The 24,332-nt window shown below is 35.7% G+C and overlaps 1 protein-coding gene across 2 annotated transcripts in view; it reads left to right on the forward strand.

Annotated features, from left to right (window-relative positions):
- Positions 1-7,750: 7,750 nt before the first annotated feature.
- The window catches only part of LOC135682748 (autophagy-related protein 9A-like), a 47,095-nt gene continuing 30,513 nt past the window's right edge, over positions 7,751-24,332 (forward strand). For both annotated transcript variants that reach the window (XM_089113052.1, XM_089113053.1), the window contains exons 1-7: positions 7,751-7,853; positions 10,975-11,169; positions 12,683-12,791; positions 15,933-16,052; positions 18,326-18,461; positions 19,887-19,989; positions 23,739-23,838. In XM_089113052.1, the coding sequence (XP_088969178.1) occupies positions 11,064-11,169; positions 12,683-12,791; positions 15,933-16,052; positions 18,326-18,461; positions 19,887-19,989; positions 23,739-23,838 (674 nt within the window). In that variant the 5' untranslated portion in view covers positions 7,751-7,853; positions 10,975-11,063. The remainder of the gene's footprint in view (positions 7,854-10,974; positions 11,170-12,682; positions 12,792-15,932; positions 16,053-18,325; positions 18,462-19,886; positions 19,990-23,738; positions 23,839-24,332) is intronic.

Genomic DNA, 24,332 nt, shown 5'->3' on the forward strand with positions numbered 1-24,332 from the left:
TTATTTTGAAAACTTTAAGAATGAATACTCTTTCAAGTGTCTGTGTTGGTTTCCTCTGCTTATGAAATTGTATATCAATTAATTACAGCCAATTAACATTACTATCATGAAGGTGTGAAATTATCATGATAGTAACAAACCAAATTATAAGACAATCAAATCTATGGGACTAAAGCAAATCTGATTACAATTTAAATATGAGTAATTTTCAAAACATGACTTTCTCTTGACTAATATTGCTGCCATGAAGAAGTGGACTCTTTTTTATAAGAAACAGTAAATTTAAGTTCAGGCTGACTGTTCTGAATTTTTTCGAAAATCTGAGGCTGGATTGTTCTTAATTTGCTCTCAAATTAATAGAGTGAAAGCAGTGCGATTTTTTTGTTTGATCTAGGACGGTGTTCAGGCCTGATTTGCCAACAGAGTGAGTGACACAACTACATCATTTGCCAACAAGCTAGAAAATTCACCAAAAAGCACACACAGATGGCAAAAAATCTTGAGATGAAATGAAACGCTATTGCGATAAAACGTTGCTTGAAATTACATTTTATTGTAGCTCAGCTTGCTCATAATTTGTTCTGAATTTTTGACCAGTTTTGAGGCCAGTTTTGAGTGAGGTTCTTATTAAATTTTACTTATAAAAAAGGGGTATAACTCCGAGTTGAAACTTGGAGGAGTTTCCACCAAACATGACAAACTGGTAAACTTTGTAAACAATTTTTTCAATGAAAAATATTTGCTCTCTTTTCAATAAACTAAAAAGATCTGGCTCGACGCATCTTCTTTGTTTTTTACTAAAAGTATTCTGTTGTTTGCTCTACTTTTAATTTGCAGTAAAAATTTACACGCGTAAAAATTGCAGTAAAAATCGTTTATGGTTTTATTAAGGGGATATTTTACAGATTTATTTCCTTTTAATCAAACCAATCAAATCTAAAGCTAATATCAAAAGTTCGTAATTTTTATTTTATCTAAATCTTCATCCAGTAGCGCAGCCACAGGGGGGAATGGGGGGGGGGGGGGCTAGTCCCCCCACATTTTCAAAAAGTTGGTCCTTGAGATTCTTGCAAACCTGATGAGAAAACTTCAGGGGAGGGGGGTATGTACGTTATCTAGATCGTCACATGTAAATGACATTTCTTGGGAGACAACAGGTGTTTCCTCTGGAAAAAAGTCTCAAACAGGGGAAAAGGGCGTGGTCCAAAAGGGCGTTGTCCCTGACACACCTTTTGTCCCCCACTCCACTTATCCCAGGCTGGAGCCGCCACTGTCTTCATTCCCTTTTCCTTTGGACGAAGAGTTTTTTTTACTTAGCATTTATTTTGTTTTATCTTTTTAACCCATGGTGGCCCGCCAGCCAAAGGACTGGTTCACGGGAGTATGGTTATACGGGAATGTACAGGAGTTCAGATTTTTACTAAAAATTGGAACTTAATCTAGGCATAAGGGAAATTAGATAAAATGATTAAGGTTAGCAACAGGAAAAGCACTCTTTGGTATTCAGTAGAAAGAGGGGGCTTTTTGCTAAAATCACATACGATGAGACAGACTTGTTTAGCTTGAAAGGTGGTTGCTGTATTTGTAGCTATCAATGCTAATAAAAATTATTTTGGTTTGCCTGCAACCAAACCTGTCACCCACCCTCTGTAATATCATTGAATAAATATCAAACTTTCAAGCGAATACCACTTAGTTAATTATACTGTTATTGTTACAAGTTCATGGGCTCTGACAAAGGTTGAAAAGTGAGGGGGGGGGGCAAGGGAAAATTTAACACCCATAACAAAAGATTTTGAAAAAACTCTATTGTTTTGCAAAAAAGTGGGGGACCAAGGCTCCCCGGCCCCCCTTTGTCGGAGGCCCTGAAGTTGGTGTTAATTAGCTGTCTATTAGCTATAATGTGCAAACCAACATTAATAAAAATGAATAAAAAGCAAGGGTAGCTGGCTCATATGATTTTATTCCTAGATTATGTAAAACCACTGAGTTTACGAGGGTTTTACAGGCTTGTGTTCGCAGATTCGGCAGTAAAAGAAAGTACAAAATTCAATAAGCGTGTTCTGATTTCTTGGCTCGACGGTTCCTATAGTTTCATCTAATTCAACAACGACTAAACGGGTCACTTCGGCAAAACTGGTATGCTTCAAACTTCTTGAAATAACAACGGCTATCCGAACATCTGAAATCACGTCTAAACCTTAGCGACTAAATTAAACGACTGAATTACTCACAAAAGCCAACAAATATTTTACTCAACAGCAATTAAGATAATTAGGACAGTTATACAAAACAGAACAAAGGAGCTGATCACAAGACAGGCTGTTACATGGAAATTGGCCAAGGTGCTAACAAAAGTCAAGCACGCAAATGAAATTCAAACAGCAAACAAGCAAAAGTTTCCTTAACGAAATTCTGTCCTTTTACATAACTCTCCCCTTCAAGGACAAGCGTCCTCGCTTGCTTCAAGTGACTCCATTCCAAAATTGTTTGGTACCGCTTGGCGTGCTATGTTTTCTGACAATCTTGTTTGATTCCCCTGCTCTTTGGTAATAGCTGCCTCCCCTATTTGCATCTCCTTTATAAATCGACTGTTCTGGCATGACACAATCTTCCTGTTCATTGGGTGCGATTTCATTATTTTCAAATTCAAACCTTTTTTTGTCCCCTATCTTGTCTCGCAACATTTTCCCTTTTTCTGTGCATTATCTCTTCTACTTGAAGTAAAATACATTTCAAGTTTTCAATTAGTTTGCAGATGTGCTGGAATTCTTCCTCAAATTGTGCGTCGTTATATCGGCTAAATTTTGTAGAAAACCAACGAGGAAATCCATTCGTGCGATAAGCTTTTGGTGGATGAATAAACGGGCGACTGCGACAGTACTTGACAACATGTCCAACCATTTTACAGTAGTTGCAGACTGGACGACCGTCTGTTGCACGCAAATATAGCAAGTCATTTCTACGATTAAAATTCGACATATTTCTTCTAAAATACCAGCTTTCTTTTTTACCAATTTCTCCCGTCACGTCGTGGTCACCAATGTAAAACCACTGAGTTTACGAGGGTTTTACAGGCTTGTGTTCGCAGATTCGGCAGTAAAAGAAAGTACAAAATTCAATAAGCGTGTTCTGATTTCTTGGCTCGACGGTTCCTATAGTTTCATCTAATTCAACAACGACTAAACGGGTCACTTCGGCAAAACTGGTATGCTTCAAACTTCTTGAAATAACAACGGCTATCCGAACATCTGAAATCACGTCTAAACCTTAGCGACTAAATTAAACGACTGAATTACTCACAAAAGCCAACAAATATTTTACTCAACAGCAATTAAGATAATTAGGACAGTTATACAAAACAGAACAAAGGAGCTGATCACAAGACAGGCTGTTACATGGAAATTGGCCAAGGTGCTAACAAAAGTCAAGCACGCAAATGAAATTCAAACAGCAAACAAGCAAAAGTTTCCTTAACGAAATTCTGTCCTTTTACAATTATCTCCTTCACAGTTTAGGTTTGCCCTCGCAGTAATATGAATGAATTTCGGACTTAACAAAAATAAGCTTTGGGAAGTCTTGTCTACTCCTATCCAAAAAACCTAATTAACAGGACCTACACTACAAATTTGAAAGTAGGGGGTCAAGGCTAGCAAAAGTAGGGGGCCAAGGCTTTTTCCCCTTCTACTGCAGCTTTAAAGCTACTTGCTTCGCAAAAAAGTGGGGGGGAGGCGATGGCCTCTTCGCCCCTCCCCGGTGGCTTGGGCCCTGATGAAGCCTTGCTTTATAGTGCTTTTCTGCTTTACATTTTTCATTTGCTTTTCTGCAACAACTAATCTCGGCCCCCAAATATGAGAATATCCATGCTAGGTATTAAGCAGCTTCATAAGAGGAGTTTTTTGTAAGTACGAGAATTTCGTAAAAGCCTGATTCAAATTGCGCATGACAACTACACTAGCTTAACTGACAAAACGTTTTGTCAGTTAAAAATTAGAAATTCTGATGAATGGTCAGATTCATCTAGGCCTAGTTCATAATGGCCATGTTGATCTTCTAAAAGCCTAGTTTATAAACCAATATCTTCTCAATATCCTGGTTTTCTTCCAGATAAACTCATATCTGTTAAACTAATCGTTTTATCTGTAGATAACCCGACTATTCTGCGATTAGCCACTGCCATAAAAAGGACTTAGCGATATCACGAAACGAAACACCGATATTAAGGCAATCGCGTGGTGATTTTTTCAAGATCATCTTTTCAAAATAGATCGTACCCTTCATGAGAACAAGGGATGTTTCAATTTCTACGCTAAGACGATTCAGCTTGCCCTCTCTGTGTGTTCTTTTATTCAAATTGTACTCATCTTATTATACTGATTTCTCTAACTTAGTTGAAGAGATTTTCTCAAATATTACGCAAGGGTTTCATATTGCTCCTTCACACAACGCCAATAAGGCAGGGTTGCACATTCAAATGGAGCTTGAGAAAGGTTTTCCAAATCTTTTGGACCAGTTTTTGGCAAAGCTTTTCGACTGACTGACTCAGGCACCGCGGAGCGTTGAGAAAAGTGGGGGGTTTAAAAAAAGGGGCATAAAAGAGGCTTTACTGGTGGTTTATTACTTGATATTTGGCATTTTTGTGGGGGGGCTAAGCCTCCAGCCCCCTAGCCCCCAGCCCCCCTGCTCCGTGGTGCCTGTGACTGACCAATGTCCGAAGGTTCTTTTTTAAATTTTGAATATCAAAATGAAGAGTGTAGTTAGAAATTTTCTACAGCTCTTATGACCAATTTCCTCAATTCTGGGACGAATTGTTAAATTGTGATGATACCATAACCATGGTGCCCCCTGCGTTTGGAAAATAAACATGATACCTGTCAAATGCATTTACAAATAGGCAACAACAGCTCACCTGGACACACACATAAATCCTGTTTGGAGGAAGATTTAAAGTTGTTGTGATATGCTGTACTATTTTCCTAATTATAACTTCTTAATTAACTAAAGGCATCTGTGTTTTATCCATCTAGCGTATTAGGAATCCAATTGGATTTCTTGAGCTTAAAAGCCTGCTAAATGGCATCAGTTATTTGGGAGTTCCCAGGTGATCAACATTTGTTTAACTGCATCCATACAACAAGGGCCAACAAGAACCTGAGGCGATTCTGTATTATTTGTCTAAATATACTTCGATAAAATTTAATCTTACCAAAAACAAAACATAAATTGTATTATAGTGGTCACCATCTGGACATCAAAAGTGCGATGAATTTGTTCACTTTTGGTTGAATATTTATATTGTCCGGCTCTGAAGAATCGATTTGACTAAAATAGGCTGTTTCACTTGCATTTTCTTGCTGACATTAACCAAAACTCGTCTGCTTCTTCTCATGTCATGTGTTTTTCCGGGGTTATAACTATCAACAAACATCATTATAGTGTACCCAAAAGGGCGGAAAGTGGATATATAGCAGTCAGTAAAGTTTTTTTCTTTCATGTCATTTGTAAGTACAGTTTTACTTCAGTACCCTGCAAGAGGTGCAGCCAGAGAGGATGTAGAGGGATTCACGCATTCACACACAATTTTTTGACTTTTCACGCATTCACGCACGGCAAATTTGGATTTTCACACACACGCTAACAATAAATGTAATATCAGCTATTGCTCGTCAGAGCCCTGTTTGGAGGACTACAACACTATTTTTAGACTTTGAATGTCTAGTCTTTGCTAGCTCTACAATAAGCAGAAACAACAGAAAATTTAATAGTGACTATGGAAACTACAGAGACTCATGTTTGATATGACTCAACAAAATACTACTTTGAGATTTAACTATTGTTGGTTTATTATGCACAAAATTGAGGCAAATTTTAATTTATTATTCAAAATTTCATTTACATATTCACGGAAAGTTAAAGCCTTTTCACGAAATATCGTAAGGAAAACTCATGTTTCAAGCTGCACGAAATTCATGAACTCACGCATAAAAAATCGAGATTTCACGATTTCACGCACGAAAATATGACCAATAGCACATCACGCAAAACTATTTGGGGGGGGGGTGGGGGAGGGGGCCTTGAAGAGGCTGATTATTGACCTACCCTGGCAAGGCTTGATTTTAAAGGCAAGGATTCGGAGGAGGGTTTACATTTTGTTTTGTTGCCACACTCTTCAAGTGATTTGAAAATGATGGAAAGGCCAATTTTGCCTATTGACTTATATTTGCACTTTGTAGCCATGGTGCGAAAGAGTTTTATCGAAGAGCAGCTAAAAGCCAGTTCGATTTCTAGTAAATAAGTACTTAAAAGATACAAGAAATAACTGATTACTAAATTACAAGAAAGTTACTAATCTAAAGGAAAAGTTTCATCATTTAAAAAAATCGTCAAATGTTCACAATCGGTTACATCATTTGTGTCCAATCTTCATTAACGAACATATTTTGCTCTGTTTCCTCTGTTCTCTCAAAACCTTCCAGTGAATACTCTATAGCCTATAGGATTAATAATTCTGAATATTTAAGGTCATGTCTTATTGAATTATTAGTAGACCGCTTAGAATCAGTCTTTGTTAAAATCAGTCTTCAACAAAACATCTGAATGATCAATCAATTTTCCACCCCTTTATTCTTGGGATATTTAGTGATTTTTTCTCAATAAAAAGTATTATGTGTTATCTGACTTGGAGATGATTATCGGCATTTATTATTTCACAAATAATCGAAGGAGAAACAAACATTTGTTCTACTTTAGGATTGCTTTTCCTTTTAAACGTCTGTATGGCTGGTAAATCAATTTATTGACCCCAAGCTGGACAATAACAGGGGTCAAAGCCCTTCCCCTTCAGGGACCTCCAACTTGCCTTAGATTCGTCGGTTGCACTATTAAGCAAAATTTCAGGTGATTGAGGAACTTTCCAAAGTCTGTCAATAAATATATAAAATAAGTACATATTCTCAATTTTCTATCTTTTGAAAGAAAACGATAACGTTTTTTCGTCCAGGATACAAACATTATTAAATGTCTCCTCGACATTTATCCTTGAGTGGCAATAGGCCAGTAGCAAGGGGCGTCCCAGGGCCTCGAGTTCTAAAGGGCCTCATACAGGCACCGCGCAGCCATTGGGCTTGCAGGGGCTATAGCCCCTCCACTTTTTTGCAATGACATATTAGAAAAATTTTTACTCTAGAAAAAGTTTATACTAACTATGCTCCAATGCAACATTGGATAGTGAAATCCTACTCCTAAGTAGTAGCAGTTCTTCTTGACTGGAACCCTTTTGTTCATTTTCTAGGTGTTTTTCTTGATGGTTTATTATCCCCAAGCAAATTTTATCTTTTTTATAGCTATTGATATTTTCTTTGAACCAGACTGTTTATAAAACCGCAGTAGAAATAAGCAAGTATTTTCTGAAAGGGACGTTTTCCGGCGTTCTAGAGGGCGTGGCCTCAAACAATTTCGGTCACGCCCTTTTCAGCCCTCCCACATTTAGACTGGTGCGCGGCCCATGGCCTCATAAAGTAATGAATTCCATTTTAAGAATGGAATTTGTCAAACTTGGCAAAACTGTGCTTGAAGATAGTAAACCGTTTTAAACGATTGCGAGAACTGACTGCAAGAAATATTCTGAAACGCATTTAAAGCTTATTTGAAGATATTTTAAGTGCGCGGTCTGTTCTTTGAGTAGGATTTTCTATTGAGTTGAATAGATTTTGTGTGATCATACACCAAGAATATTTCCCAGGCTTATAAATAGATTTTCTAAATATGGTTACCTGAGTGGAGAGATCAAAACAAACTGTCGAGCTTTGTACGGTCCAAAGAATTATTTCCATGAAGCCGAAAATACCATAAGGGTAAGCTTTGTTTTGAGTTAGGTGCGGTTGTTACTACTATTTATTTCATCTTAGGTTTCTTTCGCAGCTGTCGTTAAACTGGACATATTTCATATTTAAGATCTCCTTGAAAAGTCTCGTCTCCATTAGGCCTATGACGCAACCTTGGGCATGTATCATTACTGCGGAATTAATTGTTGGTATTGTGCAGAGTTCATATGCAAGGAATTTAAATATACTCTCTGTACAGTGCAGTATTGACCGTTTGTTTTTATTGAAGTTTTTCGAGTCTATCTCAGTAGGAAACACGAGAAGCAATCGCAAAAAAAATTATGTGAATTTGAATATTTTTCATTGAAATTTAGAATTCACCTACAGAATACCGCAAGTAATAAAAATTGATTATCATAAGTTAAAAAAGAGTATTGGCATTCCCTGTTGATAAATAACTTCATTTGCCAAATGTTTTCATGGTAAAATTTATGCCTATGGGGAGGCATAGTATTATTTGATGTTGTTGCCAATATTTCTTTCAACTAAGTATACATGTTTAATCAAAAGGCTCATTTATCAGTTTCAAATGATGGGAAATTGCATTTATCTTGATTCAATGGCTGGGTATTATAAAAGGAAATAGACCTTCTGGGATGAAATCCAACCAATTTCAAGTGACAGATTTACAATTTACAAAAAAATGGAATTGTCATCATGAAATTTAATTCTTTAGCTTGCCAGTTATCATATTTAAATGATTGCAGATTAAATCTGTTCTTTTAAGATGTAGACAATTGCATATATAGTACTTGCTATCATTTTTAAAGATTGGTCAGAAATATGACACAGCATAAGTGTGATAGTCCCAGTTGAAGGTAGCTTCTAAGGAGCTTCCATATGCTTGTTACCATATTCATTTTTGATACTACTTGTAAAAACCATGAAAAGACAGTTTTTGTTACTTAAAATTGCACAGACTGTGGTACTAAAGGCCCATTTATGTATTAGGTGAAAGAAAAATGCTGCTGCTGCTGCAGAATATTTATATGTAGTTAATTTTGAGTTGTTTTTATTTGTGATGTATATATATATATATAAAAAAAGCGCTTTACTATTTTAAGGCATACTTTGTTACTTTTAATCAAATCCATTTTAAAATTATGGAGTTCATTACTTTATGAGGTCCCCTAGATCTCAAGGCCTTGGTATAATTTGCCCTCCTTGTTCCCCCCTCTCGACTGCCCTGCCTATGAGATGGAATCATCCATATCGATTTTTGAATCATTCCCACAGTGTTAGTTAATGTAAAGCTCGGTTCTGAAATCCTGTTAAAACACAAACAATTTTGCTCCTTCAAATCTGGCGTGTTGCAGATTAGGTGTATATCTGTCCAGACATTACCGGCTTTTTCATGTTTATGTAGATGGATTCTAAAACTGCTAGATGGGACAATGATCAGGCTCTAGCAATAATCTGAAACGTGTTGCCATTAGGTTAAACCAATGGGGTTATTGGTAGAGTTAGATTGTTGTTCCATCTAGCAGTTTTGGAATCAGCCAGAAACTGCATGCTTTATCTCACATTTTGATTTTCGCGGAATCCAAAAAAATAAAATTGATAATGAACACTTTTATAATGTCACAATTCAGCTACTGCCCATTAATTTGGATGTTCCATGACACAAATATTAACAACAAGAAAAACAGGATACAGGAATGGGCCCTTCAAATTGCATACAAAGACAACACATCTCCTTACGACATATCTTTACATAAGAAGAACCTACAGTTGCTCATGGTTGAATTTTACAAAACAAGTAATCACTTGATGAATTCTTCGTTAATGATGGAAATGTTTGAGGAAAAGGCTGTATAAACTAAGAAGCTCAAGCAATTTAAACCTACCAAAGGTGAAAATCACATGCTATGGTACAGATACCGTAAGGTTCATGGGTCAAAGAATATGGGCAAAATTACCAAAGAAGTGAAAACTTCAGTCTGCTCTGCAAATGCATCTTTCACTTAACTATCCTTTTCCAAATTGACTGAAGTTTTTGACTACCATAACACAAAGTGCTTGACAGGCAAAAAATTAATTGAAGAAAATGCAATGACAGGATAAATGGCGATTACACAAATAAACCAATTCACTTAAAAATTGGTTTAACCTAATAAACCAATTTTCATGGTTCTGTGAATTCTGAAAAGGGCAAATGAATGTAAAGTTTAGGGGGCAATTTTGTTCTTCATGTTCTGTTTAGGAGAGCAATTCACAGCTGGCCTCAAGTTGTGAAGGAAGCACAAGCTATCGATTGCCTTAAACAGCCAGGCCTGAACTTGTGCAAGAGAAAGCCTATGACACCAGATAAAGCTTTTGAAATCTTCTTCAGGTCCCTATTTGCTTGTAGAACCCCCCAGGCGCAGTGGGTCCAGGGAAGTGCAGCCCTGTCAATTGGGTCCTATTTTGATTTTAGCAATAAAAGGGTTACCTTTTAGATCAATTAGAATGATTCTCGAAGCAATATTTCTAATGGTATATTGATTGAAATATAATTTTTAATATGTTCTTTGCAATTTCAATTTTTGCTTTGTATTTTGTATCATGAGCCAGGGCATGAAAAAATGTTTCCCTTCTTGCGACCAGACAAAAATCATGCATAAATTTCCTGTGAGAATGAAAGCTATATTTGTTTGGTATTCATGTTTTTCTTTTGATGAACATGAAAGAAAGAAAAGTGCTTGCAAAAAGAGTATGTTATAAAAAATTTCTATAGAACTTTATTCATCAACAATTTTCTGTGACTGTCTGGTCAAATGATGGGGTTGGTTTTCATGCCCTGTCATGTCCCTTCTCTTTGTAACTGTTTTTCTATTGTTGATCTTAAATTTCCACATTTCAGGTTTAGTCCAGGGTTTATAAGAATTATGATGCTTCCTGTGATATTGTCCTGTAAATGTAAATGCTTTTATTTTTATAAAATTTTAAATTATACTGAACTGGTTGTTAAACCAAAACCTTCAAATCATTATGTTCATTATTTGAAAGTTTGAATATTAATTGCTATCTCTCATACTCTTAGCCTGTTTATCTTAAGATGTTTTGGGTTTTTGTTGCTAGTGAAAAGAATTTTTATTAATTTTTTTTTCAGTATGTGTGGTACTACAGTCCTCTTTACAGAGCAAATTTTCACAACACAAAAAGGAAACTTGACTGACAGTTGACATTCAAGTAAACAAAATGTCATTCCAGTCATTACATTACCAACGTGTGCTATCTGAGGAAGAACTAGGGGAAGAGGATCTCCCACCAACTTTTGTTTCAACAAAAGGAACGGATGAGAGAGGTATGTAGTTTCATTCGTAGAACCCACTTCAGCACCACTTCCATGGTTCCAGTACCTCTGCCATGTTCTAAGCAACCCATTTTCTTGCTGCTCTGTTTTCTTTTTGATCATTTTTTAAAAATATAACTTAACATTTTGTTACTTTGGTAACTGTAATATGTTTTTGTTTGGTGCAGCATCTTGACTGCTAACGCTCTAACCTATCGTGCAATTAAAGGCAACATCTAACTTGTGTGAAACCCAGGGGTTTTTTTCTGATGATTTTTTTCTAGTTCAGAGATTAAGAATCCTTGCTATTTTTGCAGAATTCGATTAAGAAGTCACCTTTGATAATTTTACTTCTGTCAAGTGTTCATTAGGCCAGAGTCACTGTTCGTTTTTTCATAACAATTGGAATATCTTTTTAGCCTGCTAAAAGAATCACATAAAGTTTAATGTGCTCAAATCTTATTATGCTCAAAGACAATAAAGTCTGTATGATCATCAAAAACCTATGCAAGAATTACTGTTACAGTACAACCATCAAGGTCCCTCTCAATGAAGGTAGTCTGTATGCTCTCCAATTATCACTTTTAATGGTCTGCTCTGGTATGCTCTGCAATTACCAATCTAATTAGAGGCGAGGATGGCTCAGTTGTTAGAGGCGCTGACTACAGACCCAAGGGTCCGTGGTCCGAGCCCCTGGCATGACCAAACTTTCACCCAGAGTGGGGAGAGTCGCCAGCTCTCTGTAATTCCAGGCGTAGGAATCACAGAGTGTGGTCACATCAAGAGGAAGGACCAGGACACTGCTAGATAAGCATAGCTGCTCAGTGTCCTAAGAACTATCTTCGGATGCTAGGTAGCAACAAATACAAATATAAATACAAATACAAATACTTGCCAAATAGTCCCTAATTTTTTCCTTGTAATTTAGTAATTGCCTCCCTGTTTACTTCTTCTGGCTTTTGTCCAGTTTTTGAGCCATGCAATATACCTGTTATATTTTCTAATTAAGTTTAGTATGAATGTTCCAACCAAAGTTGACCACAATCCAGCCTGACTGATAAGGCCATTAACAGCTTTTCTAAAATATAAAGTTTTGATTACAAAAAATCTACATCACCCAGCATAAACGGATTCCAAAATACAATTTGTTATGACAAAGCATTTTATGAAAGTATCCTGTGTCAAAATCTATTCATTGTAAATTTTTGGTTGAATTAATTCCTCCGAAATTCACTTTGTAGTATATGTGATAAAGCACTTTTGTGTCTTTCTACAAATGTTTCATCTTTCATATTTTTATGCATTTCACATTAAAAACCTCTCACCATTAACCATCATTTAAACATTTAATTTTTATTTCCAAATTTGATGATGCCATTGCAGTATAATTCTGTTCAGATTCAAAGCTTGGATAATTTTTCTTATGGTCTTTTTTTTAAAAAAAAGTTTGTTCCTTAATTTTTCTGTGAAATACGTGCATAGTTGAATATGGTTTGAATCTCCTTTTTTTGATTTGACATTACAGGCAAATGGAATCACATTGAAAATCTAGACGAATTCTTCGCACGTGTTTATCGATATCATCAACAGAGTGGTTTTGCCTGCATGGTTCTTAGTGAGATTTTCCAGCTTCTGTAAGTTTTTCTTTCATTCCTTGAAACACAGAACTTTACTATCATATCTTTTATTCTCAGATCTCTAACAATTATCAAGTGTGATCTGTTGGTGTATCTTGTCGTCGTAACTTCGTCGTCAAAGATAATTTTTTTTGATGGATTGTTCATTTAAACTTGTTTTGTTCTACTATCAACCTTTCTCTGATTTCAAGCTCGGCAATTTCATATCTAAATTCAAGCCTTTATCTATTTTTGTGGGTGTGCTCCACCTAGATCGTATGTTTTCTTCGCTTCTGAATGTTTGTATCTCTTGATTTTAATTCTGTTAGCCGGGGATGCTAAAAATGCTGTTATCTGTATTTAAACTTATTCTGCTAATTTGATCCTAAACGTCAGAATAAGGTTTCGAAAGAACACGATGGAAAATATATACCCAGTTGTGGATCGAAATAGCCCAATCAGAAAAACGCAAGCACAAGACCGGTATAGTTGACCAATCAGTGCCGCGAGCCTAAAGAAAAATTACCAATGGAGTCCAAGAGAGAAAACGAACTCCTTCTGTCTACACAATGGCGGCTTTTTCGTTTTCGTTCATGTAGATTGACTCCAAAACTGCTAGATGGAAGGACGACCGGGCTCTGCCAATTACCCGAATTATGTCGTCATTATAGAGTTTTGCACAATCTGGGTTGTCTAAAAGATGTTGAACGATGGCAGAATCACTTGTTTTAACCGTAGCCTTATCCGTAACCTTATAACGGCAACGCCTTTGTTGAGAGCCTTAGACAAGTCGGATTACAGAGTTAATTCCGCACGGAAACGTGGAACTGCCTTACTTCCCAAGAAAAACTAGGAGCCTTTCAATAACTACATTTATTATCTCAGAAATTATTTTCCGTTCGCCATTTAGGCAGTATCCGACGTTTAATACTCTTAGAAGTGTAAGACGAAAATTCAATTTCGTTATGCAGTTAAATGCATTCTTGGAACTTTTTTGAGCCGTGACTCTACATTTCAAGTGGTATTTTATCGGTTATGTTGACAACTTGCGTTTTGCCTGTTTTAACCCGAGCATCCTAAATACCTAACTGTTCACTTTTAATTTTCTTGATGGATTTATAAAAAAATTGGATCAAAATTAGGTATTCAATGCTAGCAGTTTTATTTGTGCTGATAAATCAATCCTGAATTTAAACGATCCTGGAAGGGTTTCGAATTCTCATCATCCTACGTCATGCTGTGGAAATTCTTTCAAACTTTTATATAAACTTTCAAAAATGGGTATTCTTATAAGAGCACCAATTCAAAAAGATTTTTCCAAAAAGAAGTTTGTATCCTAGACTGAAATTGTAATGAAATTGAATGAATCTCCGGGACTTTTTACTGGAATAACTCGTAAATTTATTTCGTTTGCAAATATGTGATAAGACTTTCATCGCGAAACTATGGCACGGAAGCGCCAGTCATCGGTTTGGGATCCACTGCCTTTTGTTCAATTATTGTCCCTTTCTATGAAGTCGCCAAGCTTTATTTTCGAGCAAGGACACCAAAGAGAATTCAATTAGAATTGTAGAAGTTTTGAATAGAAATAACAGGAGTTTGTTTTTATTTGAATTTTAGAGATGTCTCCAGGTGCAACACAAATTTTTAATAAAAACCAATTTTATTGAGCAGTCGAAACGTTGGTGGTCTAGGTATTTCAAAGAATCCGCATATTCTAAGTTATAAAAGCTTTCTGTAAAATAATTAACATCTGAACTTATTTCTATAAGAGTTTGCCAAAACACTTTTGAATTACGTTGTAGCTTTTATATGATGTAAGAGTATTTATATCTCTTTTCTGCATCTAAGCTACAAAATGCAGTCTCTTTTTAAGGATCTTTTCATTGGTCCTAAACGTATGGTTGAGATCTTTCAGTAGATTTGTCTACCACGGTGTTCTTCCTCATGGTCTTTTCCAATCTGCATTCGCATTCTCTTTCATTTGTTATTTGACCCACTTCTAAAAAGCTTCCTGTTCACGCACTTTTCTATTAAATCTCTTCCGTCAAGGTTATGCAATGCCTCATTGTTGTCTTTGCTTTTAAAACGATCTGCTTTGATACTGCTCGGTTTCCAAAGTGTGTTTCTAAATGTGTCTGTTCTCGTAGCAAAACAATGCGAATTTTAGACCAAATACTTTTCCGTTTTATTATGATAACGGGGTATTGTGAACGGGGTCGCTTATGCTGTACTTGAGACATTTGAGAAGGCAAAAATTGATTTTCATATAATAATGGGGTATTGTCAACAGAGCCTCATTTGCCTTTACATTCTAATTAGACTAAATATGGCAATAGGGTTCTCAGAGCCTTGTCAGAAAATTTATCTATGTTACACTAGGCTCCCGCATATAAGAAACCACTTTTTAAATTGAGGCCTCAGAACGTTTCTTATTTTAAGATACATTTTTATAATCATGGTAAAAGTTTCTTATATATAGGTTACACATTTTTTAAATAAGCAACTAAGCTTTAAGTGTTGGACCGTGTTTGGTTATGCCAAATTATGTTATTTATTATTAAAAGAAGCATGAACTGTTACAGTATTTTTCGGTACAATACTTGTTATAAAAAAAACCTTTAGTTTTGATAATTTGATTCTGTTTGAACACTACATTGCATTACAAAATTTAGGGGATTATTTTTTGGCATACAGGAATTAAGTATGACGGATCTGAAAAAAGGAAACAATTCAATTTCAGACCTAAAATTTTTTTTTTATAAAAGGAGCCTTTTGGAAAGAATTTGAGGCTGGTTTCTTATACAAGGGGGTTTCTTATATGCGGGAACCCACTGTACTTCCTCAACCGAGATAAAGGTGTTATGGAATGTCACGATATTTCGTTCGAACATTTTCTACTTGACATATAACGTATCAAGGCATAATTATTCTTTTTTAATCTTTCCAGTGGCGATAAAACCTGATTTGATTTCCCCGCACTAATATCGGATATATTTTTAATGATTCTCAACATCTTTACAACCCAGATCTAGCTGATTGAAAGTTTTGCAAATTTCCGCAAATTTTTATCAGATACCACCTTAATTCCCAATATAATCATGATTGATAACTTCACTGGAGAATATTTTTAATCCATAAATTTTATTTATTTTCCAGGCAATATGTGTTCATAGTTTTATTTAGTACATTTCTGATTGTCTGTGTGGATTATAAAAAGCTGTTTGAGGACAAGGAGCCTAAATGGGAAACTTCAGTGCGCTTTGAGAGACTTAAAAGGTATTTATGACCCTATTTGTACGCAAATGTTCTAAAAAGATTATATTTTGCATTCTTAGAGAATGCATTAATCTGTCTGTCATTTTGCTTATGTAAAATCGATAGAAAGTAATTTCCAATGTGATAGAGTTCTTAAGCGATGAAGTCTTAAAAACCTCTCATTGTGCTAAGTCATTGAGATGTGTTAAGCCCTGGCAAAACGACTAAACATTTCGCTAAACATTTCACTCAACTTTTGTTTAGTGAAGTTGAGCGAAGTTTAGCGAGGGTGGCAAAACGTGACTAAACTTTCACTAAACATCACTCAACTTTTTTGAACAGCGAGCTAGCTACGATGCTGTTGGGTTGTAGGGGATCTTGCATAGGAATGTGCTTTTGGTTTATTTTGTTGCATGCACAAGCAGTGGATAAAAATAAGAATCGAATGAAGCGACGGGGAAAGAAAAGACTTTTTAGCACATTGACAAAAAATACGACTGTTGAAGAAGACACAGTGGCGTAAAACGGGATATTCATATGTCTCATAAAGGCTTTTTGGGTCACGTACAGACAAGAAAACCAACGAAAACAGACGAAAACCTTTGGATTTTCACAGCTAGAGCGCCTGCGCGATCACAACAAATGTTTAATTGGTGGCAAAACGACTAAACATTTGCTAAACAACATTAAACAACGCTAAACATTTTTGACCAGGATAAAACTTTGCTAAACAACACTCAACACGACTAAACAACACTAAACAGGGTGGCAAAACGACTAAACTTTTCACTAAACTTTTAACTAAACAAAAGTTGAGTGAAATGTTTAGTCGTTTTGCCAGGGCTTTACAAATTGGCTGAGATATGGCCTCATAAGCATAGCCACCCCCACCCCCATCAAATCACTGTAATTTTGTCTCTGTACGTATCTTAATTGCCGAAGCAAAAATAACAGTAATCCATTCGTTAACATGGCCAGCCATTTTGAAACTGCCCGTGAAAAAGTTTGAACCTATAGAAGCTAAAGATTTTTAAGAACAGCACTGAGAAAGAATTGTCTCTCCAGGTGCATTAACGATGGCATTGTCTCTCCTTTTGGGTTTCGTATAAAAAACCTACAATCTTCTAACGAGCCCACAAAATACACACACAATGAGTATCTAAACCAGCGGAATTCTTTGAAAGATGTTTTGTTTCTAAGCGAAGATATTTAGTGTATAAACGTGTTTATTGAAATGTTGTTATTGAGAGGTATTTTTGACCAGGCAACTTTTATTTGTTATCTTATACCAAAACGGCATAAAAATTGTTTAAAATCATTTCAAGGTCTAAAATTCCCAGAAAAACGAGTACCTTACCTTGGGTTGTGCCTTATGTTGAATCCATATTGTACCTGTTTGCAATGCAAGTTATTCTGTTGCACCTGTTACTATTTGATCAACTGGGTGAATTTACATGATAATATTATAGAAGGAGGAACTAAACTGATGTCTTTTTTTTGACAAGAAACTCAAGAATAAATTCTTGAATTTTCAAACTGACTTGGAGATCCCAAATACGCTCCCAGAGTATATCTTTTGATATTGTTCAACACTGTAAATTTTGTGCTATTGTTGTTGTCCATTGTTTACAGTGGTGAGCGTAATGGAAACTTAAATGAATTTTTGCTCGCGATCAATTTCAAAATATGTATGAAATTGCAAGTGAACTTTACCTGTAATTATCTCAGTTTTAGCCTTTTCATTTTGATTGTAAATGTAATTATGGCAAGTCCTTGTTCTTCATCAAAAGTTTATATAAATCTTCTGGATTTATGCACGGAGTCGAAATGTAGTTTTATTCTCTATTATTTTATTCTTTTATTCTCTGAGATTTGAAATTACTCTATTATTCTGAGATAATTGAGGACTTCGGAAATTTAAACATGAAAAGCTATTTTCGTGCACCAGGCATCATAGCTTGTGAATATTTATTGGAAATAACCCTTTTACATTCATTTCGGACGCAGCTTTTCAAGTTGAAACTTAAAAGCATGGTGGGTAGCATGCATATGCGAGGCAACGTGCCCGCCCTTTGCAATTTGTCAATATGTCTATTTGATTGTTGTAATAACAACATTGAGCCGGAGGATTAGGACGTAAAATCTCAACACCGTTTGTCCGGGGTTCTAGATTTCTTTCTCTTGCTGCCTTCCACTATTTCTACGAAAAAAATCAAATGTGAAATTCATTTATATTTATCCTGACTAGTTTTATATGTTATGATTTAAATTCACTTTATTCTTTCTCATTTTAGAATGCCAACTAGTATGGTCATCTGCCTCGTGGTCGGGTTCCTGTTCTGGATTATCAAGTTGCTTCATGCTGTAACAATTTTGTGCAAAGCGTTTCGTATTCGCAGTTTCTATTTAAATGTTCTTCACATTCGTGATGTAAGTAAAGCTCGCCTCTCCAGCTTTTTAATCGTTTAATTTTAATGTTACTGTTTAAATTAGTATTTCCTTGAAAGAAATGACTAGTATTGAAGCTCACATATGGATTATTAAGATAGTATGCATATATTGTGCGATCACGTAAGACTACAAGCAGGTACATTGTCATCAACTTTTAAGGAACACGAACATTCCATAAATATGCTTGATTGCTTATCGTACAACATCATTAGATTGAAGCTCTACGTACAAAGAAAGAGCAACTTATTGACGACGTTTCAAACATAGCTCACTATCTTTAAGGAGCACCTCTTCGCACACTATGTATATCAGTGAGATCAACTTGAACCCATTGCTCTTTCTTTTAAAAATGGATTTATTCAAAAATCTTGAAATATTTATTAGTTCTTTCTGCCTCCTTTCTTTTGTCAACAGTTAGGTCTCTCGCTCTTACAATGGAGCTTTTGGTTAAAAAAGTTAAAATCAGATCTTGAACGATAAATACTTCGAATACACATTTTTAAGATCTAGCATATTTCACCAATTAATTATTCAGAGAAGTTAAGGCTCATTAAACAACTGACTGTATGAATAAAATGATATGGAACTAGAACTTGTTATGCGTTTTAAGAGTTTTGATCTTCAGTCAGCTCTCTCCAAAGTTGTTTTCAAACAAATACTAACAAAGTGTTCAAAACAAAGTATTGGCTTCTTGAATAATATTTCTTCACATTTAAAAAGAATTTTGGTATTTTGGCCTTGGATGTAAACAAATTTCTTGGTAGACTATCGAGATTTTTAGCTTTCTTTTACAATTAAGCATCTTTTTAAATAAAGTCTCAGTTTAATATCTCAGTCTTAAATCTGACTGTTATTGTGATCTACTGATTTAAAATTACGACGTTTTGTTTTGTTGTAGTAGATTAAGGACCATTTCGGCCTATGCATCTATTATTATATAAAGAAATTAGTTTTGCAACCTAGCAATTCATATCTAGTTGTTTTGCCTTCTTATGTTAATTACCCAACTTGACCACCTTAGCCTTGTATTATATTCTACAAAATAAGTTTTTACTGTCATCACAAAGAGAATTTAATTGGGTATCTATCGCCTGTCAGTTTATGTTAATTATCTTGACAAACAATTTATATCAACTTCTTTTTATTGGCAGTATTAAATTCTACCATATCTTCGGTGGAAGCCCTTATTTTTTATTTTAAACTGAATAAGGTCATGCAAGAGAATTTAAGTCTGAGCTTAAGTTATTCTAACATATAGTTGATTTTGTATACATGAAATTTTGATGATCGATGCCTTCGTTTTGATCTTGAGAATATTTCGTTTAGAATAGAGAGACAAGACTTTTTTCCTGTTTTTCATGCAGCCATTTCGTAGCATTAAAATTCTTTGAATTTTACTTTCAGTCTGAGCTACAGAATATGCAGTGGTATGATGTACAAAAAAAGTTGATAGAAGCACAGAAAACTCACCACATGTGCGTCCATAAAGCGGAATTAACAGAGTTAGGTATGACGTTAGTTATCTTGATTTTGCCTGAATGCTCGCTTTCTCACAGCAGCTGTTCAACGTGCATTGCACAGTAGCTGGAAATTAAAGTTTTTCATAAGATCAAGGAAAAGTTTCAGCAATTTTCCATTAAAAGCGGCGAATCTTCAGTCAACTTGTCACCTTATCTCTATGAAAGATGCAATAAGAGTAAAAAATATGGCTTTTATAACAATCAGTTCATGAGAGATCTCTTCTAGCATATCTAGAGGATGTAATTTTGCTTCAAAGAAACATTTGCCCTCATTAAGCTTAGGTTTCTAAGCTTATGTATGGAAGAATTTGTCCTAAACGCGTCTCGACATGCTGACAGCAAAATCAATGATCCTGAAATTATGTTGCCGCTAGTGTATAGCAACTAAATATAATAGTTACTATGGGGAGCAGTCTAACAGTTGCCTAAATACCACATGAAGTCTGTGATTTGGTGTTGTTTATTAGGCCTTATTCACTCGCAACCGGACCTTTTCTTATCCCCAAATTGCGGATTCAAAAATGATCTTGTCCCGTATGCACTCGGATTCGCATTTTTTCATCATCGTATCAGACAAAGTCCTAATAGGTATGCCAACACGATATAGAAGTCACTGAGGCTAAAAAGGCTCACACTCTAGAGAGCGGATTTGATAGCGTACTCGTCTAATATTTTAAGAGAGAAGCCGAATCCGTAGAGAGTTGTTTGTGGATTTCGAATCCACCAGTTCCCGTTTAAACGCAAGGCCTATCCGTACTCTTTTGGATCCGATCTGGTTCGGACCCGCTCTCGTGTAAACGGGGTCTAAGAGAGAAGCCGAATCCGTAGAGAGTTGTTTGTGGATTTCGAATCCACCAGTTCCCGTGTAAACGCAAGGCCTATCCGTACTCTTTTGGATCCGATCCGGTTGGGACCCGCTCTCGTGTAAACGGGGTCTAAGAGAGAAGCCGAATCCGTAGAGAGTTGTTTGTGGATTTCGAATCCACCAGTTCCCGTGTAAACGCGAGGCCTATCCGTACTCTTTTGGATCCGATCCGGTTGGGACCCGCTCTCGTGTAAACGGGGTCTAAGAGAGAAGCCGAATCCGTAGAGAGTTGTTTGTGGATTTCGAATCCACCAGTTCCCGTGTAAACGCAAGGCCTATCCGTACTCTTTTGGATCCGATCCGGTTGGGACCCGCTCTCGTGTAAACGGGGTCTAAGAGAGAAGCCGAATCCGTAGAGAGTTGTTTGTGGATTTCGAATCCACCAGTTCCCGTGTAAACGCAAGGCCTATCCGTACTCTTTTGGATCCGATCCGGTTGGGACCCGCTCTCGTGTAAATGGGGTCTAAGAGAGAAGCCAAATCCGTAGAGATTGTTTATGGATTCAAAAAATTGACGTGGCCTAAGCCTTAATTGTTAATTTTGTACAAGAGGATTCCTTGAATCTCACTTCATTTATTTTTTTCAGGAACTATCAAATTTTTAAAAGAACTGAACAGGAAATCTGTCAGGCTGCTTCTGGGTTATTTATTTTAAAGATTCATTTTCGAATTATAGGGTAAAAGGTTCTTGCATCAGGTTTTTATCAAAAAGGTGTCTTGATTGAAATTTGGTAGGCGATTGCCTGGAAATCGGGTGTTCTATTTGTGACAACAGACGGCCAAACGACGGAATATGTTTATGAGCAAAAATGGAAAGCCTGTAGCTTTTAAAATTATCAGGTTTTGAATCCACTTCAAAACTTAGGCTGTTTTTTATTCTAATTCTAAAGGTGCATGTGGCCATTTAAGAGTCAATGGGATGTATTTTTGGAGTAAAGGGAAAATATCTTACTCATAAAAATAATTCATTTTAGTTTACTCTCTGAGACAGAAAAGAGTTTCAGGTAGTTGTAGCTAAAAATTAGAAACGCTCAAATCAAAATTTTTCTTTGTCAACATGCAAATTTTTGCGAAGATTTCTTTTTTGGAAATACAGGTTATTTACTCTCCAGGAAATCACTGTTGTTCGTACGAAAAGGCGGTGCCTATACCTACGTCTTAATTAAGCGATCTGTTAATCTTTTCCGCGAGGCTATTTTCGTTGCACTGAGAGCAGGCCCAGCTAGCCCTAAGCTAGCCTTAAGCTGACTAGCCTTCCTCATTTTTTCTCGATTATGGTTGATTTGAAACACACAAATTACTGCTCAGACCCGTGGTTTGACATCCAAACTATTGTAATGCTAATGGCTTGCCGAGCTCGAGACATTTCTTTGTATTGATTAATCAATTACTTTCTTAAAGCCAAGCAGAAACTATCAATGTTGCTTTTTCAAGTCATTCGTATGGTTGTTTACCAGAAGTGGCCTTAGGGCAATGTCATCAGCAGTCAAGGCCAGTCCTGTAGGAAACTTCTCATCTCTTATTATCTTCTATTTATGATTTTTAACTGTTTACCTCTTTTTATATACTTTAACATTGTTTCGTTATGACCAACGATCTACTAATTGACTCGTGTTTTATTGAATAAAATTAAAATAACTTCAAGAAAGTAAGTGAAATGCTTGCAATTTAAGATGTGTTTCAGGGCAAACCCTTTCGAAAATACCTGCCTTTCGGTAGGCTGGTGACTTTGAAGAAATAATTATATTTTGCTCAGGTTTAACATTCTCAGTCAGTTAATCATTGCAGTAAGATTTGGTTCCCTAAGATAAAATACCTAACAGTTAGTATGAGTGTTAGAGTAATCATTATTCGAGGGTTTTGTGAACGTTAGAATTTGGTGTTTTTTTATTTTGATAGCTAAGTAAATGAATAAATCTTAGCATGAAAAGTAAGAATTATCAATATCACCTTGTCCGAAATAAGAAAATACTAATAAGGAATGAAGTGTACAATTTTTGGCAGCAAATCCTAAAACGTCTGGTCATAGAAAAATGTATGTTCCGACATGATCAGGTTGGCCGGGATTTTAGATCTTAATTTCTAGTTTCAATACGATCAAGTGTGCTCGCATAACGGCCTTTTCTGCCATTATGCAGGTACACTTAAAAACAAAAATGATGCTTGAACGGACCAGTATACGCCGTTCTGTTGGCCGGTGGTTTTAAAGTTTATTTTCAGCTGGTAAATAATATCGAAATATCGAGGACTACTGTTTCCGTCTATCATTTAGCTAATATTCCGTATTTCCGCACAATATCTTTGCCCCAACGCTCAACTCAAGCTCACACGAGCCCTATTGAGTACAATATCAGAACATCTCTTTAATTTTTATTTTAGAAAAGTACCTTGCTTGCAGCATGGATTTTTGCTGTTTTTAACAACTTCCTTATTCTGATAATCCAACTGATTTATCAATCAGATATTTTCCAATTAGAATAAAATTAAATCTTGCCTTGATAATAAGTCTAATTTTATCCAACTCTTGCTATTTGAACTTTTGATAATTCAAACATATTAAGCGTTTCTATGTATTTCCATTGTACAGAAATTGCAAATTTTAGCAGCAAAACTTCTACATCAAGTTGATTTTTTTAAATTCGTTTTCTTTTTGCGCTTTTGGTGTGTAGAATAGGACCTTTTTCAAGTTGAAAATCCAATATTTAAGCTTAGTGCGAACATCTTTGAGACTCGTAGTTTCACATTATGCTTTAAACTCAGAGTTGCAACTTATTACTGGTTCGATCTACAAATGAAAGTATATGCAGTACTGCCTTGGCGGCATCGAGCACATAGATCTGCGGGCAGTGATTTTCATTATTTTTCTTTTTAGACATTTACCATCGAATTCTACGGCACAAGAATTATTTAGTTGCAATGCAAAACAAAGCTGTGATACCTTGTTTATTTAGTATACCATTTTTAGGACGATGGTAAGTGCATTGCTATATTCAAATTTCTTGCTTTATCTGTATAATTAATTTTGCTCCTAATAGATAATATATTGTTCCTATCATATGCAAATCACAACTAATTCAAACATTTTTGTGCGACCTCTTTGTAGTAATATTTGCAGCAAGTGCCAATTGGCAGCGTTTTTTTAATTTTTACTTAAGTGTGATACATGAAACTGTACATTTGATATTTATTGGTGTCTTCAAGCTAGTTTATTTTGTTTACGTCTAAAGGCTTGCAAATGTTCTGTGATTATAATAACTTATTATATCAAATTGGCACAAAAACAGGTTTGGTGGCTCATTGATCGTATTTCTAATGTATTTATATTGCGCTCTTACTCTAAACAGGGTTCCTAGTTGTTTGAAATGGTTGGCGATTGAACGTTTCATGATTCACAACAAAATTATTAAAAATCAGCTAGATTTTGATTGATTTTTATCTTTGGGATTGTTTATGTTTTGTCACTGGA

This window comes from Rhopilema esculentum, chromosome 16 (assembly GCF_057945365.1).
Source record: "Rhopilema esculentum isolate cy_ngs chromosome 16, ASM5794536v1, whole genome shotgun sequence".
Classification (NCBI taxonomy): Eukaryota; Metazoa; Cnidaria; class Scyphozoa; order Rhizostomeae; family Rhizostomatidae; genus Rhopilema; species Rhopilema esculentum.